We start from the raw sequence: 22,732 nt of genomic DNA, 5'->3' as shown, positions 1-22,732 counted from the left end.
CTCCATGAGGGACCTGCCCCTGAAGCAAACTTCTGCCTCCTCTGAAACCTAAGCAGAGATTCCCAAACCTCAATTCTTGACTTCTATGCATGCACAGGCTCTACACCACATAGAAGCTGACAAGGCTTGGAGCTTACACCCTCTGAAGCCATGCCTGAGCTGTACCTTGTGCCCTTTTAGCCATGGCGGAAGTGGCTGGTATGCAGTGCACTATCTTCCCTAGGCAGCACACAGCAGGAGGCCCTAGGCCAGGCCCAGGAAACCAATTTTTCCTCGTAGGCCTCCAATCCTATAATGGGAGGGTTGGCGTGAAGGTCTCTGACATGCCTTGGAGACATTTTCCCCATTGTCTTGGTGATTAACATTAAGCTCTTCCAATGGTGTGAACCTGGGAGGCAGAGCTTGCTGTGAGCAGGAGATCGTGCAACTGCATTCTAGCCTGGGCGACAGAGCGAGACTCCATCTCAAAAATAAAAAATAAAAATAAAGGCCGGGCGTGGTGGCTCACGCCTGTAATCCCAGCACTTTGGGAGGCCGAGGCGGGCGGATCACAAGGTCAGGAGATCGAGACCACGGTGAAACCCCGTCTCTACTAAAAATACAAAAACTGAGCCGGGCGCGGTGGCGGGCGCCTGTAGTCCCAGCTACTCGGGAGGCTGGGGCAGGAGAATGGCTTGAACCCGGGAGGCGGAGCTTGCAGTGAGCCAGGATCGCGCCACTGCGCTCCAGCTTGGGCGACAGAGCAAGACTCTGTCTCAAAAAAAAAAAAATAATAAATAAATAAATAAATAAAATAAAATAAAAATAAAAAATAAAAAAATTAGGCTCCTTGTACTTATGCAAATTTCTGCAATAGGCTTGAATTTCTCCCCAGAAAATGGGTTTTTCTTTTCTGTCACGTCATCAGGCTGCCAAGTTTCCAAACTCTGCTTCCTCTTGAACACTTTGCCACTTAGAAATTTCTTCCGCCAGATATCCTAAATCATCTTCTCAAGTTCAAAGTTTCACAGATCTCTAGAGCAGGGGCGAAATGCCACCAGCCTCTTTGCATAGCAAGAGTGATCTTTACTCCAGTTCCCAACAAGTTCCCCATCTTCATCTGCAACCACCTCAGCCTAGACGTCATTGTCCATATCACTATCAGCATTTTGGTCAAAGCCATTCAACAAGTCTCTAGGAAGTGCCAAACTTTCCCACATCTTCCTGTCTTTTGAGCCCTCCAAGTCACTGGGAAGTTCCAAACTTTCCCACATTTTCCTGTCTTCTTCTGAGCCCCCCGAAACTGTTCAAACCTTTGCCTGTTACACAATTCCAAAGTCGCTTCCACATTTTCGGGTATCTTTACAGCAGTGCCCCACTCCCCAGTACCAATTTACTGTATTAGTCCATTCTTACGCTACTAATAAAGACATACGCGAGACTGGGTAATTTATAAAGGAAAGAGGTTTAATTGACTCATGGTTCAGCATGGCTGGGGAGGCCTCAGGAAACTTAAAATCATGGCGGAAGAGGAAGCAAACACATGCTTCTTCACATGGGAGCAGCAAGGAGAAGTACAGAGTGAAGGGGAAGGGAAGCCCCTTGTAAAATCATCAGATCTTGACGGGCATAGTGGCTTACACCTATAATCCTAGTACTTTGGGAGGCCTAGGCAGGTGAATCACCTGAGGCCAGGAGTTCAAGACCAGTCCAGCCAACATGTTGAAATCCTGTCTCTACTAATAATACAAAAATTAGTCGGGCATGGTGGCGCACACCTGTAATCCCAGTGACTCAGGAGGCTCAGGCAGAAAAATTGCTGGAACCTGGGAGGCGGAGGTTGCAATGAGCTAAGATTGCACCACTGTACTCCAGCCTGGGTGACAGAGCAAGACTCCGTCTTAATAATAATAAGTAAATAAAATAAAACCATCAGATCTCATTAGAACTCACTATCACAAGAATAGCATAGAGGAAACCACCCCCGTTATTCAGTTACCTCCCACTGGGTCCCTCCCAAGACACATGGGGATTATGGGAACTACAGTTTGAGATGAGATTTGGGTGGGGATACAGCCAAACCATATCACTGGGTGTGGTGGCGCACGCCTGTAATCACAGCTACTTTGGAGGCTAAGACATGAGAATGTCTTGAACTCAGGAGGCAGAGGTTGCAGTGAGCCAAGATTGTGCCACTAAGCTCCAGCCTGGGCAATAGAGTGAGACTCTGTCTCAACAACAACAACAACAACAAAATTTGAGCCGGGTTTTAAATTTGAAGATTCCATATAAAAATCTGGATTGTATAGATTGCATGTGAATTTTTATATTAAAAATATATATGACATGGTACATGATATATAATATATAAAACATATTATAGATAATATAGTATAATACGCAATCCTCAATTTCATATTGGCTGGGAATATAATATACTCAATCCGCGATTTCAGTTACCCAAGGTTAACTGTGGTCCAAAAATAGGCAAGTACAGTACAATAAGATATTTTGAGAAAGAAAAAGAGAGAGTCCGTATTCACATAACTTTTCTTACTGTATATGGTATAGTTGTTCTGTTATTAGTTATTGTTGATAATCTGTTACTGTGCCTAATTTATAAATGAAACTTTAGCATAAGTATGTATTTATAGGGAAAAAACATAGTAGATACAGGGCTTGGTACTACCTTAGGTTTCAGACATCCACTGGGGATCTTGGAACATATCCCCCTCAAGTAAGTGAGGACTATTGTAATGCAAAGTTGGCCAGGTGCAGTGGCCCATGCCCGTGCTCCTAGCACTTTGGGAGGCCAAGTCGGGTGGATTGCTTGAGCTCACGAGTTCGAGACCAGCCTGGGCAACATAGTGAGACTCTATCTCAAAAAAAAAATTAATGTATGAAAATGCAGTTTTGCTTGAGGCCGAGCACAGTGGCTCATGCCTGTAATCCCAGCACTTTGAGAGGCCAAGGCAGGTGGATCACAAGGTCAAGAGATTGAGACCATCCTGGCCAATGTGGTGAAACCTAATTTCTACTAAAAATATAAAAATTAGCTGGCATGGTGGTGCGCATCTGTAGTCCCAGCTACTCGGCAGGCTGAGGCAGGAGAATCGCTTGAACCTGGGAGGCAGAGGTTGCAGTGAGCCAAGATTGCACCACTGCACTCCAGCCTGGTGACAGAGCGAGACTCCATCTCAAAAAAAAAAATCCAGCTTTACTTGAAATAGCAGAGGCTCTATTAACACAGGATCCACATTTGCACCCAGGCACGGTGAGATGGCACTTCAGAAGGGGCATATGCCTTGGGTTCACACTCTGGTCTTACACTTGTCTTATACACTCAGTCATGCTACCTAGCTGGCTTCTCTAGGCCTTTGGGTATGTGGCCCCTTTATAAACAGTTAAGTGCAACAGTTGATAAGACACTTTTGGGACCACACTTGGTTGGGAGGGCAGGGAGAGTGTGGTGTCATGGGTGGTGGGATTCAAGCTGGCGTTGTAGGAAGCAAAGCCTTTACATGGGGGTGGGTGAGACTTGAGGAAAGACAAAACACTGCCTTGGGCCACCTTCCCTGCCCCTCTCCACCTCACAGCTAGATCAAGTTCCCTGTGCTTGCCAGCATCCTGGGCCTATGTCCATCAGAGGACTTACCAGTATTCTGCTGGGAGCTACAGTCATCTGTTGATTTCTCCCTGACTTGACTGTGTGCTCTGAGGCCAGAGGCTACATGCTGTGCCTGGCACATAGTAGGTGTATAATGGATATTTATTGAATGATGGAGGAGGAGGATGCTGAGGGTTCCCCTGTAGAGATGTGAGGTGAGCATGCTAGGGGAGGCTAGACCTTGACTGTTTGGTATGAGGGTCTGTCATGCCCACAGGAACCTGCACACATTAGGCTTTCCAGAAGTAACATTGAACAAGCAAGGGTGAGGTATGATGCAGACGTGGAATTTGAAAGACAGTATGGGAATTTGGACGCTAGGCTGTCCTTATGCATTCTCATGGCAAGAGGAATCCTTTGAAAGTTTTAAAAATTCTATTACAGGCCAGGCATGGTGGCTCACTCCTGTAATCCCAGCACTTTGGGAGACTCATGCCTGTAATCCCAGCACTTTGGGAGACTGAGAGGTCAGGGTTACTTGAGCCCAGGAGTTCAAGATCAGGATAGGTAACATAGTGAGACCCCATCTCTACAAAAAATTAGCCTAGTGTGGTGGTGAATGCCGAGGTGGGAGGATTGCTTGAGCCTGGGAGGTTGAGGCTAGGCTGCAATTAGCCTCAGTTGCACCACTGCACTCCAGTCTGGGCGATAGAGCAAGACCCTGTCTCAATAAAAAATGAAAATAAAAATTTTATTAGAAAATTTCAAAGGGATATGAATAATAGACTGGTATAATAAATTCCTGCTTACCCATCACCCAGCTTCAATGAGTATCATCTCATGGCTGACCTAATTTCATTTCTATCCAACTTATGTTTTCCTTTTCTTTTATTTTTTTAAATCAAATTCCTGATGTCATTTCCCTTCATCTGTAATATTTCAGAATGTACCTCGGAAAGACAAGTACCCTTTTTTAAAAAACCAAAACCATGGTATTATAATCTACCTTTAAAATTACAACAATTCCTTAATATCATGAAATAGCCAGTTGGTGTCTTTGGCAGAAGTGGTTTTTTCAGAGATGAGCTCCCTGTGTGGGATGGCTTGGTGGGCAGGGGCCAGGAGGCAGAGTCCCATCAGGAGGCTCCCGCTAGTCCAGGCAAGAGGCAGCTGAGGCTGGATGGAGGGTGATGATGAGATGGAAAGGAAGGGATGAAGAACACAGCAGGGTGCCTACGGTGAGGGGACAGATGAGAGAAGGAAAACTGGGGTAGGTTGGGTTTGTTTCTGAGGGCACTGGGTCTTCTTTTGAAAATATCTTTATCAGACCAAGGAAGATGCCAGGAGTCTGTGTGGCAGTTTCTCCCTGTAACTAATCACAGACTTTTCCCACTGGAAAAGAGAACAAGGAACATACGTTGTTGGGAGGGGTGTCAAGCTGGGGGTGAGGTGAAAGGATCTTATTTTGTCAGTGAGTCATTGTTAGTATGCACCAAGGAGCGTGTTTCTGCTTACACTGAAGAAGCATATCGTGGGGGTAGTGGTACCCCCAGTGTGAAGGGTGAGATTCTCAGCCAACCCCAAGGCAGGAGGCAGGACAAAGAGATCCAAGACTTCCTCCTTGCCACGGATGACTGCTCCCGGGAGACGGGCTACATTTTCTCAATAGAGGTAGAGTAGAGGGAGCCAGACCTTTATATAACATTTGTATAACATTTGCTTGCACAAAATTTTTTATTTATGTGTTTTTGTTTTTTCTTTCACTGCCCCAAACAGATTCCGTTTTATTTATTATGCAAAACAGCATACAGCGGCATGAAAACGCTTACAAAATTTCACCTGTAGTCCCACCATCTTACCTTACATCTAACCGTGTATATTTCTTCCAGTTTTCTTCCCATCTTTATCTGTAGGCGTATACATTTAGTCAGGCTCTTGTGGAAGACAGAAGCCCTGGAATCTTAGCTTTGTGCTGATTAATAGCAGTGGGACCAGTCTGGGCAGCAGGTGCTGGCCAGTGGGCTTTTCTGTTCCTATTAGATGAGGATGACCCAATGACAGCCAAGTTAGGGCAGAGAGAGAGAAACCCCACCAAGCAGATGGATATTCATGTTCTGTCCAAGGTGGCTTTAGTGTGTACGTCTTACTCAGGCCTTTCTGGGGAAAGCACACCAGCAGTGAGCCACACTGTGCCATCTGCCTGCAGAGGCGCGTGAAGGGTGTCTGCGTGCTTTTACCCTTCCTGATTCTGTGTAGGCTGTGTCTTTCTCCTGCCCACCCTTCAAGGCCCACCCGGAGCATGTATGTCACTGCCTCCATGGAGGTGTGGCTAGCGCCCCCTCCTGGCTGAACATACCCAAGCATCCCCTCATGTATGTTCTCATGTATACACATATGCATTGTAACTGGTTGTTTTGTGGCAGTCCCCTCTTCCTGAGCCATTAGAAGAGGAGCTTCTAAGGGCAAGGACAGGGTCAGTCTTCTTTTCAGAATCCCTGACTCCTAGTCAGTGCATCAGCATATAGCAGGTGACTCAGTACATGTGGATTGTCGTGTGCATCAGATGACACATCTGAGTGGTCACTGGGGATGCAAGAGAATCTCACATCATGCATTTGTGGATGAGACTTAGAGGAAAACACGCTGCGCTGTGATAGAAAGAGAGACTGGTGTCAGTGGACAAGGAAAATAATCTAGCACTTAGTCTTTTGTCCTGTGAATTACACCTCAGAGCATCCAAGTAATTGGTGTGGGGAAGTTTCTCTTTTTAAAATATCCCAGCTAATAAATACAGAAGGAATGATGAACTGTCACTATGTGTAGTCTCTGATGAATGAATGGATCTAGCAAAGATAATCAGTGGCAGCTCACATCATAAGAGAGAGGCAGCCATTCTGGGCCTCCAGGCAGAAGTGCACAGGTACCACTTAGGAAGAATAGTGGCCCAAAATTTGACCGAAATCTGCCCAAATCCCTTGATGTAAGTTCTGCTTCTCAGGAAGTACAGGGCACAGAAGAACATGTTATATAATAAAGCGATGTAATCAGCACATCCAGACTCTGTAAGTTTACACGGCTAATGAGCTACTTTCTTTAACAAATAATTTGCAAGGATAAGGAGAGTTGAAGAGGGGCTTATACCTTAAAAAGGACTTAAGATACATAACATATGACAATGTAGGGACTTAATTGAGTCTTGTTACTGGGTTTTGTTTTTTGTTTTTTTTTATTAAAGACAGAGTCTCGCTCTGTTGCCCAGGCTGCAGTGCTGTGGCACGATCTGGGCTCACTGCAACCTCTGCCTCCCAAGTTCAAGTGATTCTCCTGCCTCAGCCTCCTGAGTAGCTGGGACTACAGACATGCACCACCACATGTGGCTAATTTTTGTATTTTTTGTAGAGACAGAGTTTCACCATGTTGGCCAGGATGGTCTCAATCTTCTGACCTCGTGATCCACCCACCTTGGCCTCCCAAAGTGCTGGGATTACAGGTGTGGGCCACCACACCCAGCTAAAAAAATTTTTTTGAGACAATTGAGAAAATATTTGACTTTTGAAAAATTTTTTAAACGTTTGTTGTCTTTTAGAGATACTGAAATGTTTAAGGATGAAACAATGTGTGAGTTTTGCTTCAAAATATTTCATGTGGGTAGGCAGGGTGTATGGATGAAACCAGAATGGCTCTAATGATATAATTTTGGTAAGAGATATGTAGGGATTCATTATATTGTCCTCTTTTGTATATGTTTGTATTTTTTCATAATGTAAAAAATTTTAAGGGAGAGTGCAACAGGTTACTATGGAAACAGATTTTTGCATCCCTGGTATGTGATTACTTCGCATTGAGTAACAAAAGTGTCAGAATTTAAGAAAATTGTTGCAAATTGGGTTCTCAGAGAAGTGGACTGAGATGGAATGTAGCATATAGGATGCTTATTAAGGAGAGCCCTTGGGCACAACACCTGTGGGAGGGATGGGGAAGAAACCGGAGTGGGTGCCGAGAGAAGCTGGACTACAGCCCAGACCCAGTGACAGCCTCAGGAGATCCCACAGGAACAGCCTAGAACAGCCTTCAGAGATGTGTTGAGTTAGGCCAACAAACACACGTGTGCAGACACACACACACACACACACACACACACACACCCACCCACCCCCCATTCATTGACTGTGGCAGCCCATGCAGCTGGGGCTGTCCCTGAAGGGGCTGAAAACTGAGACAGAGCCTCCTAGACAGCCCTCCCAGTGCTGGGACAACAACAAGGCCATCGTGGAGGGGGCTGGGCCCTGCCTCGCACTGTCCATCACAAGAAGTAATATATATTATAGTAATAATGAAGCACTTAAGACTTTAATTTGAGCCTTCTGAAACCTAACAATGAAACAATGATATATTAAAGCTATGTAATTTAATCTAAAATAAAGTGTAGTTAATTTTAGAACAGAAAAAAATTAGGAAAATAAACATGAAAATATTCATTCATGTACGTCAGAACTGAGATGGGATGAGATGTCATAAGGAAACTGTATTTGTCTTGCGTTATGAGATAATGTCTGTTAATTTGGTTTGGAGGGTGATGTAGCTATGCACATTGGAAAGATTAACATATAAATCCCTTCAAAATATATAGAGAATTAACACATTTTCTCCTGTTTATGCTGCGTGTTAATGCAGTCTTCTTTTTTTTTATTTTTATTTTTTTGTTGTTGCACAGGCTGGAGTGCAGTGGCACGATCTCAGCTCACTGCAACCTCTGCCTCCTGGGTTCCGGCGATTCTCGTGCCTCAGCCTCCTGAGTAGCTGGGACTATAGGCGTGCACTGCCACGCCTGGCTCATTTTTTGTATTTTTAGTAGAGGTGAGGTTTCACCATGTTGGCCAGGCTGGTTCAAACTCCTGACCTCAGGAGATCCGCCCACCTTGGCTTCCCAAAGTGTGGGGTTTACAGGCATGACCTGCCACGCAGTCTTAACATTCAGAATGTGCTTTTGCTGGTATATTAAATAAAAATTGAGAAAAAAGTATTTTTACAAGAATTTAAAAAATGGTGTTCAAACCATGTCAGTTCCCTTTTTAAGGTCATATATAAGCACCAGATGCTGCCAGAATGCTTTTAAAATTGGGCTATTTTCTGATTTACTGTGGAGGACTGGTGATTGTTAGGCACAATGAATGAAATTACGCATATCATGAAGGGCTGGAAAGGGAAACAAGGCAGAAGTGTGTGTTTCAAAGATGACAGCAACAGAGCTGTCTGCATCTTGGCGGACGTGGATCCTTCACCAGGAAGCTCTGAGCAAGCTGCTGTCCTGTGCTTTTCCTCCTTTCAGGTGCCTGGGAGAACAGCAGGCAGCTGTGCATGGTGGGAAGAGCTCCGCCCAGTCAGCGGAGAGCAGCAGCGTCGCCATGACTCCCACCTACATGGACAGCCCACGAAAGGTAAAGGAAGCCACTGGAGTGGGGAGCTGTCTTGTGCTCTCAGAGGCTCAGTGTGGAGGGTAAAACAGATAGCCCTTCAGATCCAGGATTGCATGTGCTGAGGATTTGGATGAATTATACCCTGAACCCTTTAAGGGTTCTATTACTGTTACTATTTTTATATAAGAACTTTCTTGCTCACGTTGTAAGGAAGCTAACTTCTAGTTAAATCCAGATATGAAACAGTCAGTCATGCTTGTAATTCCAGCACTTTGGGAGGCCGAGGCTGGAGGATCACTTGAGCCCAGGAGTTTGAGACCAGCCTATGCAACATAAGGAGACCTCATTTCTAAAAAAAATTAAAAATAAAATTAGCTAGATGTGGTGGCGTTTACCTGTAGTCTCAGCTACTCAGAAGGCTGAGGTGAGGGGACCCCTAGAGCCCAGGAGGTTGAGGTTGAAGTGAGCCATGATCACACCACCGCACTCCAGCCTGGGTGACAGAGTGAGACCCTGCTTCAAAAAAATAAGATACAACAGTTAAGCTAAACTTTGTTGGTTCAATGCCCAAGATCTGGCCTGAGCTTTGTATTTGGCCGTCTGGTTTTCCTTCACCCTCGTCTTTAGCTTTCCCAGAGGGGAACAGAAAACTACTGAAGCAGCCTCCACCAGAGCTCTCTCTTCTTTGATAATGAAATTCTCATCAGTTTTCTCAGACTGCTGAGAAATACAGGCAAATGGGAGCATCCTGGGGTGGGTGGAAAATACAAAAAACCTGAGACTTTAGGCCTCTATCTGGAACAAGTACAGTAGAGGAGCCGAAAACTCCATGGGTCTTTTAAGACCAATTGACTTGGCTCTGTCAGCTCCTTCTGGGAAATTCAGACTCTGAGATCACTCTGTGTTGTGATAGGGCGAGTTGACTGTACTTACCACTCTCTTATCTCTATCACTGGGAGATGAAGGAGATTCAACACATATATGTTATTTTTCAAAATTGTGGTCAAATGATATATCTGTGTTTATTTTACCTCCATATCATGAAAATTTCTTGTGTCATTAAATGTTTTAAAAGAGCATGATTTTAAAAAATAACTATATAATTTTTTCTTTCATTTTTTTTTCCCTCAGCAACCCCAAAGAAAAAAATAGCTATATATCATTTTATCATGTGAATATGCCTTCATTTATAACTTCTTTTGGTTAAAATTATAGATGGTGATTTTTAAATGATATTTGGTATTTTTCTATAAACTTTAAAAATTATTCTACAGTATACCACAGTTATAATGTTGCAGTGACTATGCTTGCAATAATTATTTGACCACACCTCTGATTAATTCCTTAGCCTAAATACTAGAATTACACTACATGGGTAGAGGGATTAAAATCTGAGAAAAAAGTATCAGCCAAGGCCGTGGGCAACTTGTAAACCAAATGTTGGCAAAGCTAAATACATATTTTAGACTTTGTGGCCAAGAGGCAAAACAAAGCTATTGTGTAAGTACGGTATTTCCATAACCATTTAAAATTATTTTTAAACACAAAAATTTTTTTTTTTTTTTGAGACAGAGTCTCGCTCTGTCACCCAGGCTTAAGTGCAGTGGCATAATCTCAGCTCATTGCAACCTCAGCCTCCCGGGTTTAAGCAGTTCTCCTGCCTCAGCCTCCCCAGTAGCTGGGATTACAGGTGTGCACCACCATGGCCAGCTAATTTTTTTAATTTTTAGTAGAGACAGGGTTTCACCATGTTGGCCAGGCTGGTCTCGAACTCCTGACCTCAAGTGATCCACCCGCCTCAGCCTCCCAAACTGCTGGGATTATAGGTGTGAGCCACCACGCCTACCCATAAAAACCATTCTTAGCTCACTGGCTGTAAAAAAATTAGATGGCTGGCCAGATTTGGTCTGCAAGCTGTAGTTTACCGAACGCTTCTCTAGGGAGTGGCTTTAGGTATCAAGGATAGTCTGTGTGTAAGGAATGATCTGCTGACCATGAGTCTTTTCACCTGTCCTCCTTCACATGTACGTAAACCTCAGCACCTCTGCTTCTATATGTTCTGGCAGAGAAGGGACACAGTGGAACAATGAGATACAAATCACCCTGTGTGCCGTCCACCAGGTTTTGCCTCTACTCATTACCATCTTTGAGAATCAGAAACAGTGCCGAGGACAAGACTGAAAAGCAGAGAAATTATAGTCACAAATATATTAGATTACTGTTTAGAAACCTCTCCTGATCATCCAGGTGAACACTAAAATCCACATGCATGAGCCATCAATAGTGCTGGAAGTAAACTCCTGAATAGTCAAGGTGAAACAAAATGCTATGAGATGGCCAAAGCAAATAGCCCTGCTGACATGCTCGGAAATGCCCAACCATGTCCCCAAGGAACACTTCATGTTAGAATGCGTTGCGGGTGCCTGCATCAGCATCTGCACAGCCACAGGTTTCCAAGGTTTCGTATTTGTGTTTGCAGTCACTTATAGGAAGTGGCAGCAGTATCAATAAAATGGGCACCTAAATATTTCAGTTATTCTACCTTTGGAATTGAGGAAAAGTTCCAGAAAAGCAGAGAACTTGAGATGTGTCAAGTGCCATTCCTGAATTTCTATGATAACCCGGCATAAAAAGTAAAAAGATTGCAAAAGGATAGAGGGTACTACTTCAGAATGATGGAAGGAGGGGTCACTGAAAAAGTCCTCTGTGTCATTTTTGTGTCACAGACATGGCTGCTTGAATTCCACATGGGTAGGGTAGGGAGGGAATGACAGCTTTAGAAAACCCCTCACAATGTGAGTGCTGTGTATCTGACATTATATATGTCTTAGCTTGCTGATGATTTTGTTACACAACCAGTGGAGGAGAAGGTATGGCTGCTTCTGTATCCCCTGTTTGCTAAAAAAACTAAGCAAGAACTTATCCTGCCTTGAATCCTCTCCTCCCATCTGACTGCCATGTTTAGTAACAGGCAGAAAAAGCTTCATGGCTCAATGTATCTCTCCAAGAGGGTGACTGGTCACCCAGCCAGGTGGGAGGCCAGGATATTGCCACCAAAGCCCTTACCCTGCAGCACCACCAAGCTGCTCTGCGGCCTTTTCATCTTCCTTGGCATAGGTCTGAAGGAATTTCAGAGCTATGTGGGAGGGTGAGAGCATCCAAGCCACACTCTGATGAGACCAGAGAGAGCTTGGACACACCTTCCAACCTGGGCACTTTCTCCCACACAGATGGGATATTCTGCCCAGGAAGGTGTGAGTTTCTGCTCATGCTTTGCATTTGGATATTGTCTTTCTGGGTGGATCTCTCTCTCTCTCTCTTTCTTTTTTTTTCTTTTTTTTTTTTATTTTTCCCCATCCTCTTCATGTGTCCTTGTTTCTCTCCTTCCCTCCTTGTTTTTATTTTTATTTTTTGTTTTTCATACCTGTCTCCTTCCCCTGATGGTTAACCACTGGTACACATTCCGTTTCTTCGCTTCCTTGCACCTGCTGCTGCTGCTTCCTCCTCCTCTGACTTCAGGACGGGGCCTTCTTTATGGAGTTTGTCCGCAGCCCACGCACAGCATCGTCCACCTTCTACCCTCAGGTTAGTCCAACTCCAGGGCTTTGCATGCCTGTCCCATTGGCAGACACCACGAGCTGGCCTTCTGTTAGGCTCTGAACATATGGCATTGGGCTGCAACTAAATTTGGGGGGCAGTTGAAATTGAATTTGGTCTCAGAAGTGTACGTTCTCTTCCATCTTGTTTGTGGCGGCGAAGCGGGGATGGAAGAGATTAATGTAGAAGAACATACGATTCTATCAGTGATGACTTTCTCATCACTGTATGTTTCACATAGTTGCCACTGATTCTTTGCCACTTTGCAGCATCTTCACTTTTAGGTTTTATGAGCAACATGAAATATGCTTACTTTAGGGCTGAACACTTGTTTTTTTTCCCCTCCCAATACAACCAGATAAATTTATAACAGTGTGGCAGAAAGTGGTGAAAAAACACAGCAAATGTTTATTAATAGGCGTGTGCTACTTCATAGGTCGAAGGTGTAGCTCACGTAGCTTCTGGATTTCAGTTAAATTATTTGTCAGTTAAAAGATTTGGACGAGGCTGGGCACAGTGGCTCACGCCTGTAATCCTAGCACTTTGGGAGGCCAAGACAGGAGGATCACTTGAGGTCAGGAGTTCATGACCATCTGGGCCAACATGGTGAAACCCCATCTCTACTAAAATTACAAAAATTAGTCAGGTGTGGTGTCACATGCCTGTAAGCCCAGCTACTCAGGAGGCTGAGGCAGGAGAATCCCTTGAACCCAGGAGTCAGAGGTTGCAGTGAGTCAAAATTACGCCGCTGCACTCCAGCCTGGGCAACAGAGCCAGAGTCTGTCTCAAAATAAATAAATAAATAAAAATAATAAAATAGAATTTTTTAAAATGAGAAAAGAAAAAGTCGTTAGCTGGTTAATGGGCATACCACTAGTGAATGACTGAGCTCCTACATCATTCTGCACACTGCACTGGGAGGGTAAGGGTTTAGTTAACATTGGAACAGGTCAGAGGTACCATGCCTTTCTGTGCAAGTCTTCAGCTATGCCCAGCTGCCTCTTCCCAGTCAGCGGTGTAACTATAGGCAAATCCCTGTAAGGACCTTTGAGTCCTAATCTAAGCAACATCTCTAAAATCTGAGTGTGGGTAGAGCACTGTATTTTTGGTTTAAAACAAACATTGGTTGATCCTTTTCACCTTTTACTTTCTGTTTTTTAGAGGTAGTGTCTTGCTCTGTTGTCCAGGCTGGAGTCCAGCCTTAGCTTCCCAAGTAGCTGGGATTATAGATATGAACCACCATGCCCAGCTAATTTTTTGTTTTTTTCGAGGTAGGGTCTTGCTCTGTTGCCCAGGCTGGTCATTTCCTGGTGTCAAGTGATTCTCCTGCCTTGGCCTACCAAAGCACTGGGATTACAGGCATGAGCCACTGTGTCTGGCCATTAACCTTTTACTTTGTGTTTTTTTTGTTTTTGTTTTGAGACAGAGTTTCGCTCTAGTCGCCCAGGCTGGAGTGCAGTGGTACAATGTTGGCTCACTGCCACCTCCACCTCTAAGGTTCAAGCATTTCTCCTGCCTCAGCCTCCTGAGCAGCTAGGATTACAGGTGTGCACCACCACGCCCAGCTAACTTTTGTATTATTAGTAGAGAAGGGGTTTCACCATGTTGGCCAGGCTGGTCTTGAACTTCCGACCTCAGGTGATAGGCCCACCTTGGCCTCCCAAAAGTGCTAAGATTACAGGCGTGAGCCATTGTGCCTGGCCACCTTTTACATTCTTACAGGAGACTGTTATGGAAAGTTTTAGACTCAGGAGAGGCACACAAATAAAGATTATATTACCCACCAGGTGTTTTGTTGAAAAGGCGGGAAGTGAGGTGGGAAGATCTCTTGAGCCCAGGAGAATAAGACCAGCCTGGATAATATTGGAAAACCCTGTCTCTAATTTTTAAAAAAATGTATACATAAAAAAAAAAATTACATTGGGAGGCCAAGGCAGATGGATCACTTGAGGTCAGAGGTTCGAGACCAGCCTGGTCAATATGGTGAAACCCCATTTCTAATAAAAATACAAAAATTAGCCCAGCATGGTGGCATTCACCTGTAGTCCCAGTTACTCAAGAAGGTGAGAGAGGAGAATTGCTTGAACCCGGGAAGCAGAGGTTGCGGTGAGGTGAGATCGCGCCACTGCACTCCAGCCTAGGCAACAGAGTGAGACTCAGTCTGAAAAAAACAAAAAAAAATTCTATCAGAGATAATAAGAGCTCTTTATACATACACAAAATTAAATTGTACTTTTTCTTTATGTTTATTTTTTATTGTGGTAAAATACACAGAACATAAAACTCGCTTTGTGTGTTTTCTGATGTGCAGCATAATATGGAGGAGGGAGGCCAATGGAGTCAGATGGCTGTTTTCTTTTTTCTTTTTTTTTTAGACAGAATTTCACTCTTGTTGCCTAGGCTGGGTGCAATGGCACGATCTCGTCTCACTGCAACCCCAGCCTCCCAGATTCAAGCGATTCTCCTGCCCCAGCCTCCCGAGTAGTTGGGATTATAGGCATGCACCACCATGCCCAGCTAATTTTTTGTATTTTTAGTAGAAATAGGATTTCACCATGTTAGGCTGCTCTGAAACTCCTAACCTTGGGTGATCCACCTGCCTTAGCCTCCCAAAGTGCTGGAGTTACAGGCATGAGCCACCATGCCTGGCCCAGATGGCTGCTTTCAAATCTTGGCCTCTATGCAATGTCAGGGAGCTGTGTTAGTCCTGTGAATTAACCTTCTGAACCTGTTTCTTTATTTAAAAAAAAAAAAAAATTTACTTTGTGTGTTTCTTCATTTTGTTAAAGGAAATAAAAAATAATTTCTTTGTAGGGTTGTTCTGAGGATTAGAAATAATATCCATTTCTCAACTGCACGTGGTGACTCGCGCCTATAATCCCAGCACTTTGGGAGGCCAGATTGCTGGGATCTCACTTTTTTTTGAGATGGAGTCTTGCTCTGTTGCCCATGCTCAAATGCAGTGGCGCGATCTCAGCCCACTGTAACCTCCGCCTCCTGGGTTCAAATGATTCTCCTGCCTCAGCCTCCCAGGTAGCTGGGACTACAGGCATGTGCCACCACACCTGGCTAATTTTTTTGTATTTTTAGTAGAGATGGGGTTTCACCATGCTGGCCAGGCTGGTCTCCAACTCCTGACCTCAAGTGATCCGCCCACCTTGGCCTCCCAAAGTGCTGAAAGTGCTGGGATTACAGAAGTGAGCCATCGCGCCTGGCCTAATTGTGTATTTTTGGTAGAGACAGGGTTTTGCCATGTTGGCCACGCTGGTCTCGAACTCCTGACCTCAGGTGATCCACCCGCCTCGGCTTCCCAAAGTGCTGGGATTACAGGCATGAGCCACCACACCCAGCCGTATTTTTTTTAAATCTTATTGTGTGTCTATTTATTAGTAGCCTCACCTTTTTTGGAATGATGTAAGATACAAAAATATAAGTAACACCAGGCGCAGCAGCCCACACATGTAATCCTAGCACTTTGAGAGGTGGAGGCAGGAAGATCCCTATTAGTCCAGGAGTTTGAAATCAGCCTGGGCAACACAGTGAGACCTTGTCTTTACAAAAAATAAAAATAAAAAAATTAGCTGAGTGTCGTGGTGCATGCCTACAGTCTCAGTTATTTGAGAGACTGAGGAGGGAGGAGTGCTTGAGTCCAGGAGGTGGAGGCAGCAGTGACCATGATTGCGCCACCACACTCCAGCCTGGGAGACAGAGCAAGACCTGTCTCAAAAAAAAAAAAAAAAAAAAAAAAAAAAAATATATATATATATATATATATGATGGACACATAGAGGAAGGAGGCTGCCTCTGTGACAAAATTCAGATCAATTGAGATAGCAAATTCCAAGCACCTGCTGGGTGTAGGGCTGTGCCAAGTGCTGTGGGAAATCACAGGGATGAATAAAATCCTTTATGAATATTAATGCCTGTCTTCTGCTCACCCCTAGATGGCAAGCTTCATGAGGGCAAAGAGGTGGTTTTAATTTGGGATAATATTCTCCTTCCCTGATCTTGACCTTAGAGAACATCTGAGCTGTGGGTCTGCAAGTTATTCCCAAGCTTTCCCTCTCTGGAAGGCATAGGGGATTCTGTCATGGATCCCTTGCAATGCCTCTGTCTGCCTGGCAGGAGCCGAGGGACTGGAAAGCAGGAGCCCACTTAGCCCATTTGTCTCCGGGTAAGACAAAGCAGAGTGTCATCCCTAGCAGCCTCCAGGCACAGTGGAGAGCTGGGCTGGCAGATCCAGCTGTTTCCTTGTAGCTGATGACCCTCCAGCATGAGAAAGTGGGGCTGTGACAAGCCCACGAGGTGCAAGGTAGAAGACCCATGGGGGGTGCCTGTGGTGGGTGGTGCTCATCTCAGAGGCATCTCTAACAGGCCTCCCTCCCTCACTTTCTCTTGTAGCTTGGGAGTGCCAATACGTGGCGGGAAATTGGGGATTGGTGCTGCTGCTGAGAGGTTTGGATTTTTTTAAATCAAACACCAGACTTAGATTTTGCCATTTTTTCAGTTAATGTCTTCTTTCTGTTCTAGGAGCCAACCTCGGGTACCACATTGCCTGGCTTCCCAGTCTTTTCTAGTCTGTGACTGTTTCTCAGGCTTTCCTTTTTTTTTTCATTTCTTTTTTTTCTTCTTTTTTTTTTTTTGAGACAGAGTCTCGCTCTGGCTCTGTCACCAGGCTGGAGTGCAATGGCGCAATCTCCGCTGACTGCAACCTCTGCCTCCTGAGTTCAAGCGATTCTACTGCCTCAGCCTCCCAAGTAGCTGGGATTACAGGCACACACCGCCACGCCCAGCTAATTTTTGTATTTTTAGTAGAGACAGGGTTTCACCATGTTGGCCAGGATGGTCTCGATCTCCTAACCTTGTGATCCGCCCACCTCGGCCTCCCAAAGTGTTGGTATTACAGGCGTGAGCCACCGCGCCCGGCCCTTTCCTTATTTTTTTAAATGACCTTCACTGCCTTGAGAAGTCCTGGCCAGGTGTCCTATAGAATGTCCCCAAATCTGGGTTTGTCCACGGTTTTTTTTCATGGTTAGACTAGAGTTGCAGCTACTCAAAAAGAATACCCCAGAGGGGAAGTGCCCTTTTCATCATGAGGTACCTGAGAGCCACACAATATCACTGGCAGCGATAACCTTCATCACTCATTCATCACTTGGTTAATGTCATATTTGTTAGCCGTCTCCACTATGAAGTTACTATTTTTTCCTTTTTTATACTCCATTTTTTGGAGGCACGTCATTAAGTCTAGCCTACTCTAAAGCAGAGGGGGGGAGTATCTACATATGTTAAATGGAGTCCTTTTTTTGGACAATGTTCATAAGATTCTTAAGATGAAAGACATCTCCCTCTACTTGGCTCTTTGCCAGGCATCTATCTACGTGAGACATCTGCCATTCCGTCCATCCCACCTGCCATTTATCTTTGTTCACCACTGATCTTATTCCAAAAAGTTGCTTCGTGTGGATCATGGAAGTAAATGCAGCCCCTAAAATAAAAACATGACTAGATGGGGGAAATTCAGGTAAAGAAGAAAAATTAGACAGGATGTAATATAAGGCCTTGTAAAGTAGATAGAATTTTGTGCCAAATTCAGCTCTGAACCTCCTCGTAGCCACAGAAAAGTGGGAAACCTCTGTTCCAAGACTCAGAGTGATTATAAAATAAAGACAGCCAGATTCCTTGGGAGAAGCATAACTTTTCTTGGTATTAAGATCTAAACAAAATGCCTTTTGTGTACGGCCCCTTAAAAGATAGACATTGTGTGATACATAGATAGAGCAGAGGTCAGGAAACTATGGGGCAGATCTGGTCCACCATCTGCTTTTGTAAATAAAGTTTTATTGGAATAGAGCCACGCCCATTCGTTTACATATTGCCTATAGCTGCTTTCTCACTTTCTTATTCAAAGTTGAGTAGTTGTGACAGAGACCATATGGCCCACAAAGCCTGAAATATTTACTCTCTGATCTCTTGCAAAAAATGTTTCCCAATTCCTGATCTAGAGGACAACAGCTTAACCACCCCCCACCCCCACCCCCAACAAAATAGGACTGCAGGACTAATGTGCATTTCTGGTAATGGCCTTCAGGTTAGGCTGGTAGAGCAATTCTTGTATAGTACATGAGAGAACCCCACTACAGGGGCCCAGAAGGCAATGCCTAAGAGCCACTCTTACATGCATAAGAGCTGGGTCTAGTCCCTTTTATTTAGCTTATTCTCATTTAAATTTACGGCATGGTAAACCTTACTGGTTAGAGGCAGGTGGTAATTGGTAATTGCAAGCTGTCTCTTGCTGCATTTCTCTGTGTGTTTATGGTGCCAGCAAAACCTGTGTGGTTTTTTTTTTTACAAATCATTGAGCCTGCTGTAGAACAGCAAAATGGTTCTATCAGAACCAGGAGGAACTTTACCCCCCAAGAGACGTTTGGTGGTATCTAGAGACGTTTTTATTTGTCATAATTGGGGGTTGGGGTTGATAGGTGAGGAGGTATTACTAGCATCCAGTGGGTAGAAGCCAGGGATGCTTCTGAACATCCAACAATGCACAGGACAGCCCCCCACAGCAAACACTTATCTCACCCCAGAGGGCAATAGTGCTGAGACTGAGAAGCCTTGTTTTATTTTCTTTATTTCATTTTATTTTATTTTTTTGAGACAGGGTCTCTCTCTGTCGCCCAGGCTGGAGTGCAGTGGCAGGATCCCGGCTCACGGCAACCTTTGCCTCCTGGGCTCAAGCAGTCTTCCCACCTCATTCTCCCAAGTAGCTGGGACTACAGGCGTGTGCCATCATGCCTGCCTAATTTGTGCATTTTTTGTAGAAATGGGGTTTCGCCATGTTGCCTAGACTGGTCTCAAACTCCTGGACTCAAGTGATCCACTCGCCTTGGCCTCCCAAGGTGCTGAGATTACAGGCGTGAGCCACCACACCCAGCTGAGAAGACTTGTTTTAGAAAACAATTTTTGCTAACAAAGTATCTGATAGAAAGATCCCTTCTGGAAGTACTAAAAAACCTCAGGTTAGGAGGTTCTAAGAGCCTTACACTTTTCCAGAATTGCTCTGAAAGGCTTAGTCATTCTCTTCATATACTTGCTATGAGTATAACCTTTGATGCATGCTGCTGGGCTTCCAGGTGAACAGGTCATAATCCTGCCTCCAGGACCCTTAAAGGAGATATAACAACATTACAGGCTGGTCACAGTGGTTCACACGTGTAATGCCAGTACTTTGGGAGGCTGAGGCAGAAGGATCAGTTGAACCCAGAAGTTTGAGATCAGCCGAGGCAACATAGCTAGACACTCTCTACACAAAAAATAGTCACGTGTAGTGGTGCATGCCTGTAGTCCCAGTTACTTGGAAGGCTGAGGCAGGAGGATTGCTTGAGCCCAAGAGTTTGAGGTTACAGTGAGATGTGATGGCACCACTGCACTCCAGCCTGAATGACAGAAGGCAACCCTGTCTCTGGAAAAAAAAAAAGATACAACACCATTACATGAGGCACAACTCGGCAGCAACCAGAAACTCATAGAGGTCCAGAGTAGAGAGGGAGATGGATCTGCTTGGAGCCTGGGGTGGAGTGAATCAGAGAACAGTTTGCTAAGGGAGCAGAGTTTAAAATGGCCCTAAAGACTGATGGGATTAGCCAGGTGTGTTGGCTCCCACCTGCAATCCCGGCTACTTGGGAGGCCGAGGCAGGAGAATCACTTGAACCCAGGAAGCAGAAGTTGCAGTGAGCAGAGATCGTGCCACTGCACTCCAGCCTGGGTGACAGAGCAAGATTATGTCTTTAAAAAAAAAAAAAAAGACTGATGGCTTTTTAGCCACTAGCTGTGGAGAAGAGCACCCCAGGGTGATATGGGGCACATAGACAAGATTTATACACAGAGTTTCATTTGGCTGGAAACACACACGTGGGTGAATGGTAGGCAGTGTGGTGAGATCTCACGTCAAGCCAGTGTTGCGCAGGACCTTTGATGTCCTGTGAGTTGGTTTGCAGTGTAGGGGTTCATGGGGAGACTTGAAAGTTTTCGGAGTAACAGAATGATGGGATTGGAACTGTTCTTAATAGACGATGCAAATAGAGCTGGCTCACAGGTAGGGTTTTTGAGGGAGAGGCCACAATCAGGGGCCAGTTAAAAGAGTGTTACAGCGCTCCCTGGCCAGAGGAAGTACAGGCATGATTTAGAGATGCATGTGAATCTGCAGAGGGCAGGCCACAGGACTAGGCCTGTCTTTAGATGAAAAGCTGGAGAAGAGATGGCTCTGAGAGTTGAAGCTGAGCAACTGAAAGATAGAGGAAAGGAGGTTTGGGGTGGTGGGAAAGGGTGAGTCACAGTGGACAGAGGATATGCATTGTGATGTTCACCTATTTGTCTCTAAATGTGGTCTCTCTTTCACTCCTGCTATCCTCATAAGGAGTGATTCTGACTTCTCTACTCTTTCTATGGAGATTTTTCTTTAGTATAAATCTTGTTGTTTGAGGCAGGTAATGAAGCGATTTCTTTGGTCCTGGGGATATACTGTGAAGAGTGGCCTCTCGTCTGCCCTAGTTTGAAGGGTGGGAGTTCCCAGCTGCTCTGATAGAAGGCAGTGCACACAAGACTGGGTAGAGTCTCTAGACTCCTTTAGCTCTGCCTCTAGGGACCAAGGGAAAGTGGGAATGAGAGGAATAGAAAGGATTGCATTAATTTTTATTTATTTTTTGTGAATGCTTATTGAGTGAATAAGCCAGTACAGCTTATTTACTGTGTTTTCCTGCCGGTTATTTTTGGATTCAAGTATTCGTTTTAAAATCTCCTGCAGGTATCTGTGGACCAAACAGCCACTCCTATGTTGGACGGCACCAGTTTGGGCATAAGCACAGGCCAATCCGTGGACAGAGGCAACAGCCAGACCTTTGGGAACTCCCAGAACATAGGAGAACAGGGCTACTCCTCCACAAACTCCAGTGACAGCAGGTGAGATTCAGAGTGGCCAAACCCGTGTTCCTGGGGAGTAGGGACAGTCTGATCTCAAAGGCTGCAAAGGCTGGAAGTCCAAAGCTCTGGGCCGAGTTCTGACTCTGCCACAAGTCACATGGGACCCTGGGCAAGTTAGTCCTTACCCACATCTGTATGGTGGGAGTAATGATCTGTTTCCTGCCATCCTCACAGGATAGCTAAGAGGTTCCCACAGAGACGTAGGAAAGTGTCAAGCGCCACGCAGGAGTACAGGGCTTCTGGAAGGGGCCCCTGCCTAATCTGTCTTGTTCACTGTGGTGCCTGTGGCACGATGTCTTGCACGTCATAGCATGCAGTCAGTAAGGAAAAGAACAAACAGTGGATGAATCACTAATTGTGGCCAAACATGACTGCTCTTCTGTTCCTTAGTATCCTGAGGAAAAGGAAGCTGCCTGTACTTCATTTGCTCGAGCAAGTGCACCAGCTTTTAATGCTGTTGTCAATTCTGAGAAACCTTTTTATTTTCTTCCCAGCTGTGTTTGCTTTATAATAATTATGTCCCAGTCTATTCTTTTTTTTTTAAATGGAGTCTTGCTCTGTCACCCAGGCTGGAGTGCAGTGGCGCGATCTCCGCTCACTGCAAGCTCCGCCTCCCAGGTTCACGCCATTCTCCTGCCTAAGCCTCCCAAGTAGCTGGGACTACAGGCGCCGGCCACCACACCCAGCTAATTTCTTGTATTTTTAGTAGAGATGGGGTTTCACCATGTTAGCCAGGATGGTCTCGATCTCCTGACCTTGTGAGCTTCCTGCCTCGGCCTTGCCTCAGTCTGTTGTTACTGACTAAGCAGTCCTTGGCAAAATGATCTAAGATACTTAACTTTTGTACCCCTGTCCCTGAGAGCAGAAAGTTCTCTGGGGCTGCTTACTTGACTGACCTCTGTCAGGAGTCACTCTGTTTCCCTTATGTCATAATTTCTGTGCTGGCTTGATCTTTGTCTCATCTACTGCAGCCTGTTCATTCTGGCCAGTAGAGGTGAAGGACACTTCAGAAGCAGGAGCAGGTCTGGACTTCACTGCTCTCTACCTTCACTCATGCCCATATCCCCATCAAGCCTACCTGGCTTTTTGCTCTAGACGTGGAGGAGATTGGAGAGGCTGCCCATTTCATAGAAATTGAATGCATTTATCGGCT

General features: G+C 45.0%; 1 protein-coding gene across 20 annotated transcripts in view; it reads left to right on the top strand.

The window, feature by feature from the left end:
- DEPDC5 (DEP domain containing 5, GATOR1 subcomplex subunit) overlaps positions 1–22,732 on the top strand; it is a 165,627-nt gene that overhangs the window by 96,840 nt on the left and 46,055 nt on the right. For 17 of the 20 annotated variants that reach the window (XR_004178820.1, XR_004178817.1, XR_004178818.1 and 14 more), the window contains 3 exon segments: positions 8,916–9,024; positions 12,523–12,588; positions 21,404–21,558. Coding sequence is in view for 13 of the 20 variants with exons in the window: in XM_031655974.1 (XP_031511834.1) it covers positions 8,916–9,024; positions 12,523–12,588; positions 21,404–21,558 (330 nt within the window). In the remaining 7 variants the exon portion in view is untranslated. 20 annotated transcript variants of the gene reach the window in all.

The sequence above is a fragment of the Papio anubis genome, chromosome 16 (genome assembly GCF_008728515.1).
Source record: "Papio anubis isolate 15944 chromosome 16, Panubis1.0, whole genome shotgun sequence".
Lineage (NCBI taxonomy): Eukaryota > Metazoa > Chordata > Mammalia > Primates > Cercopithecidae > Papio > Papio anubis.
The sequence above is the reverse complement of the archived record's forward strand: the minus strand, read 5'-3'. Positions and strand labels throughout refer to the sequence as shown.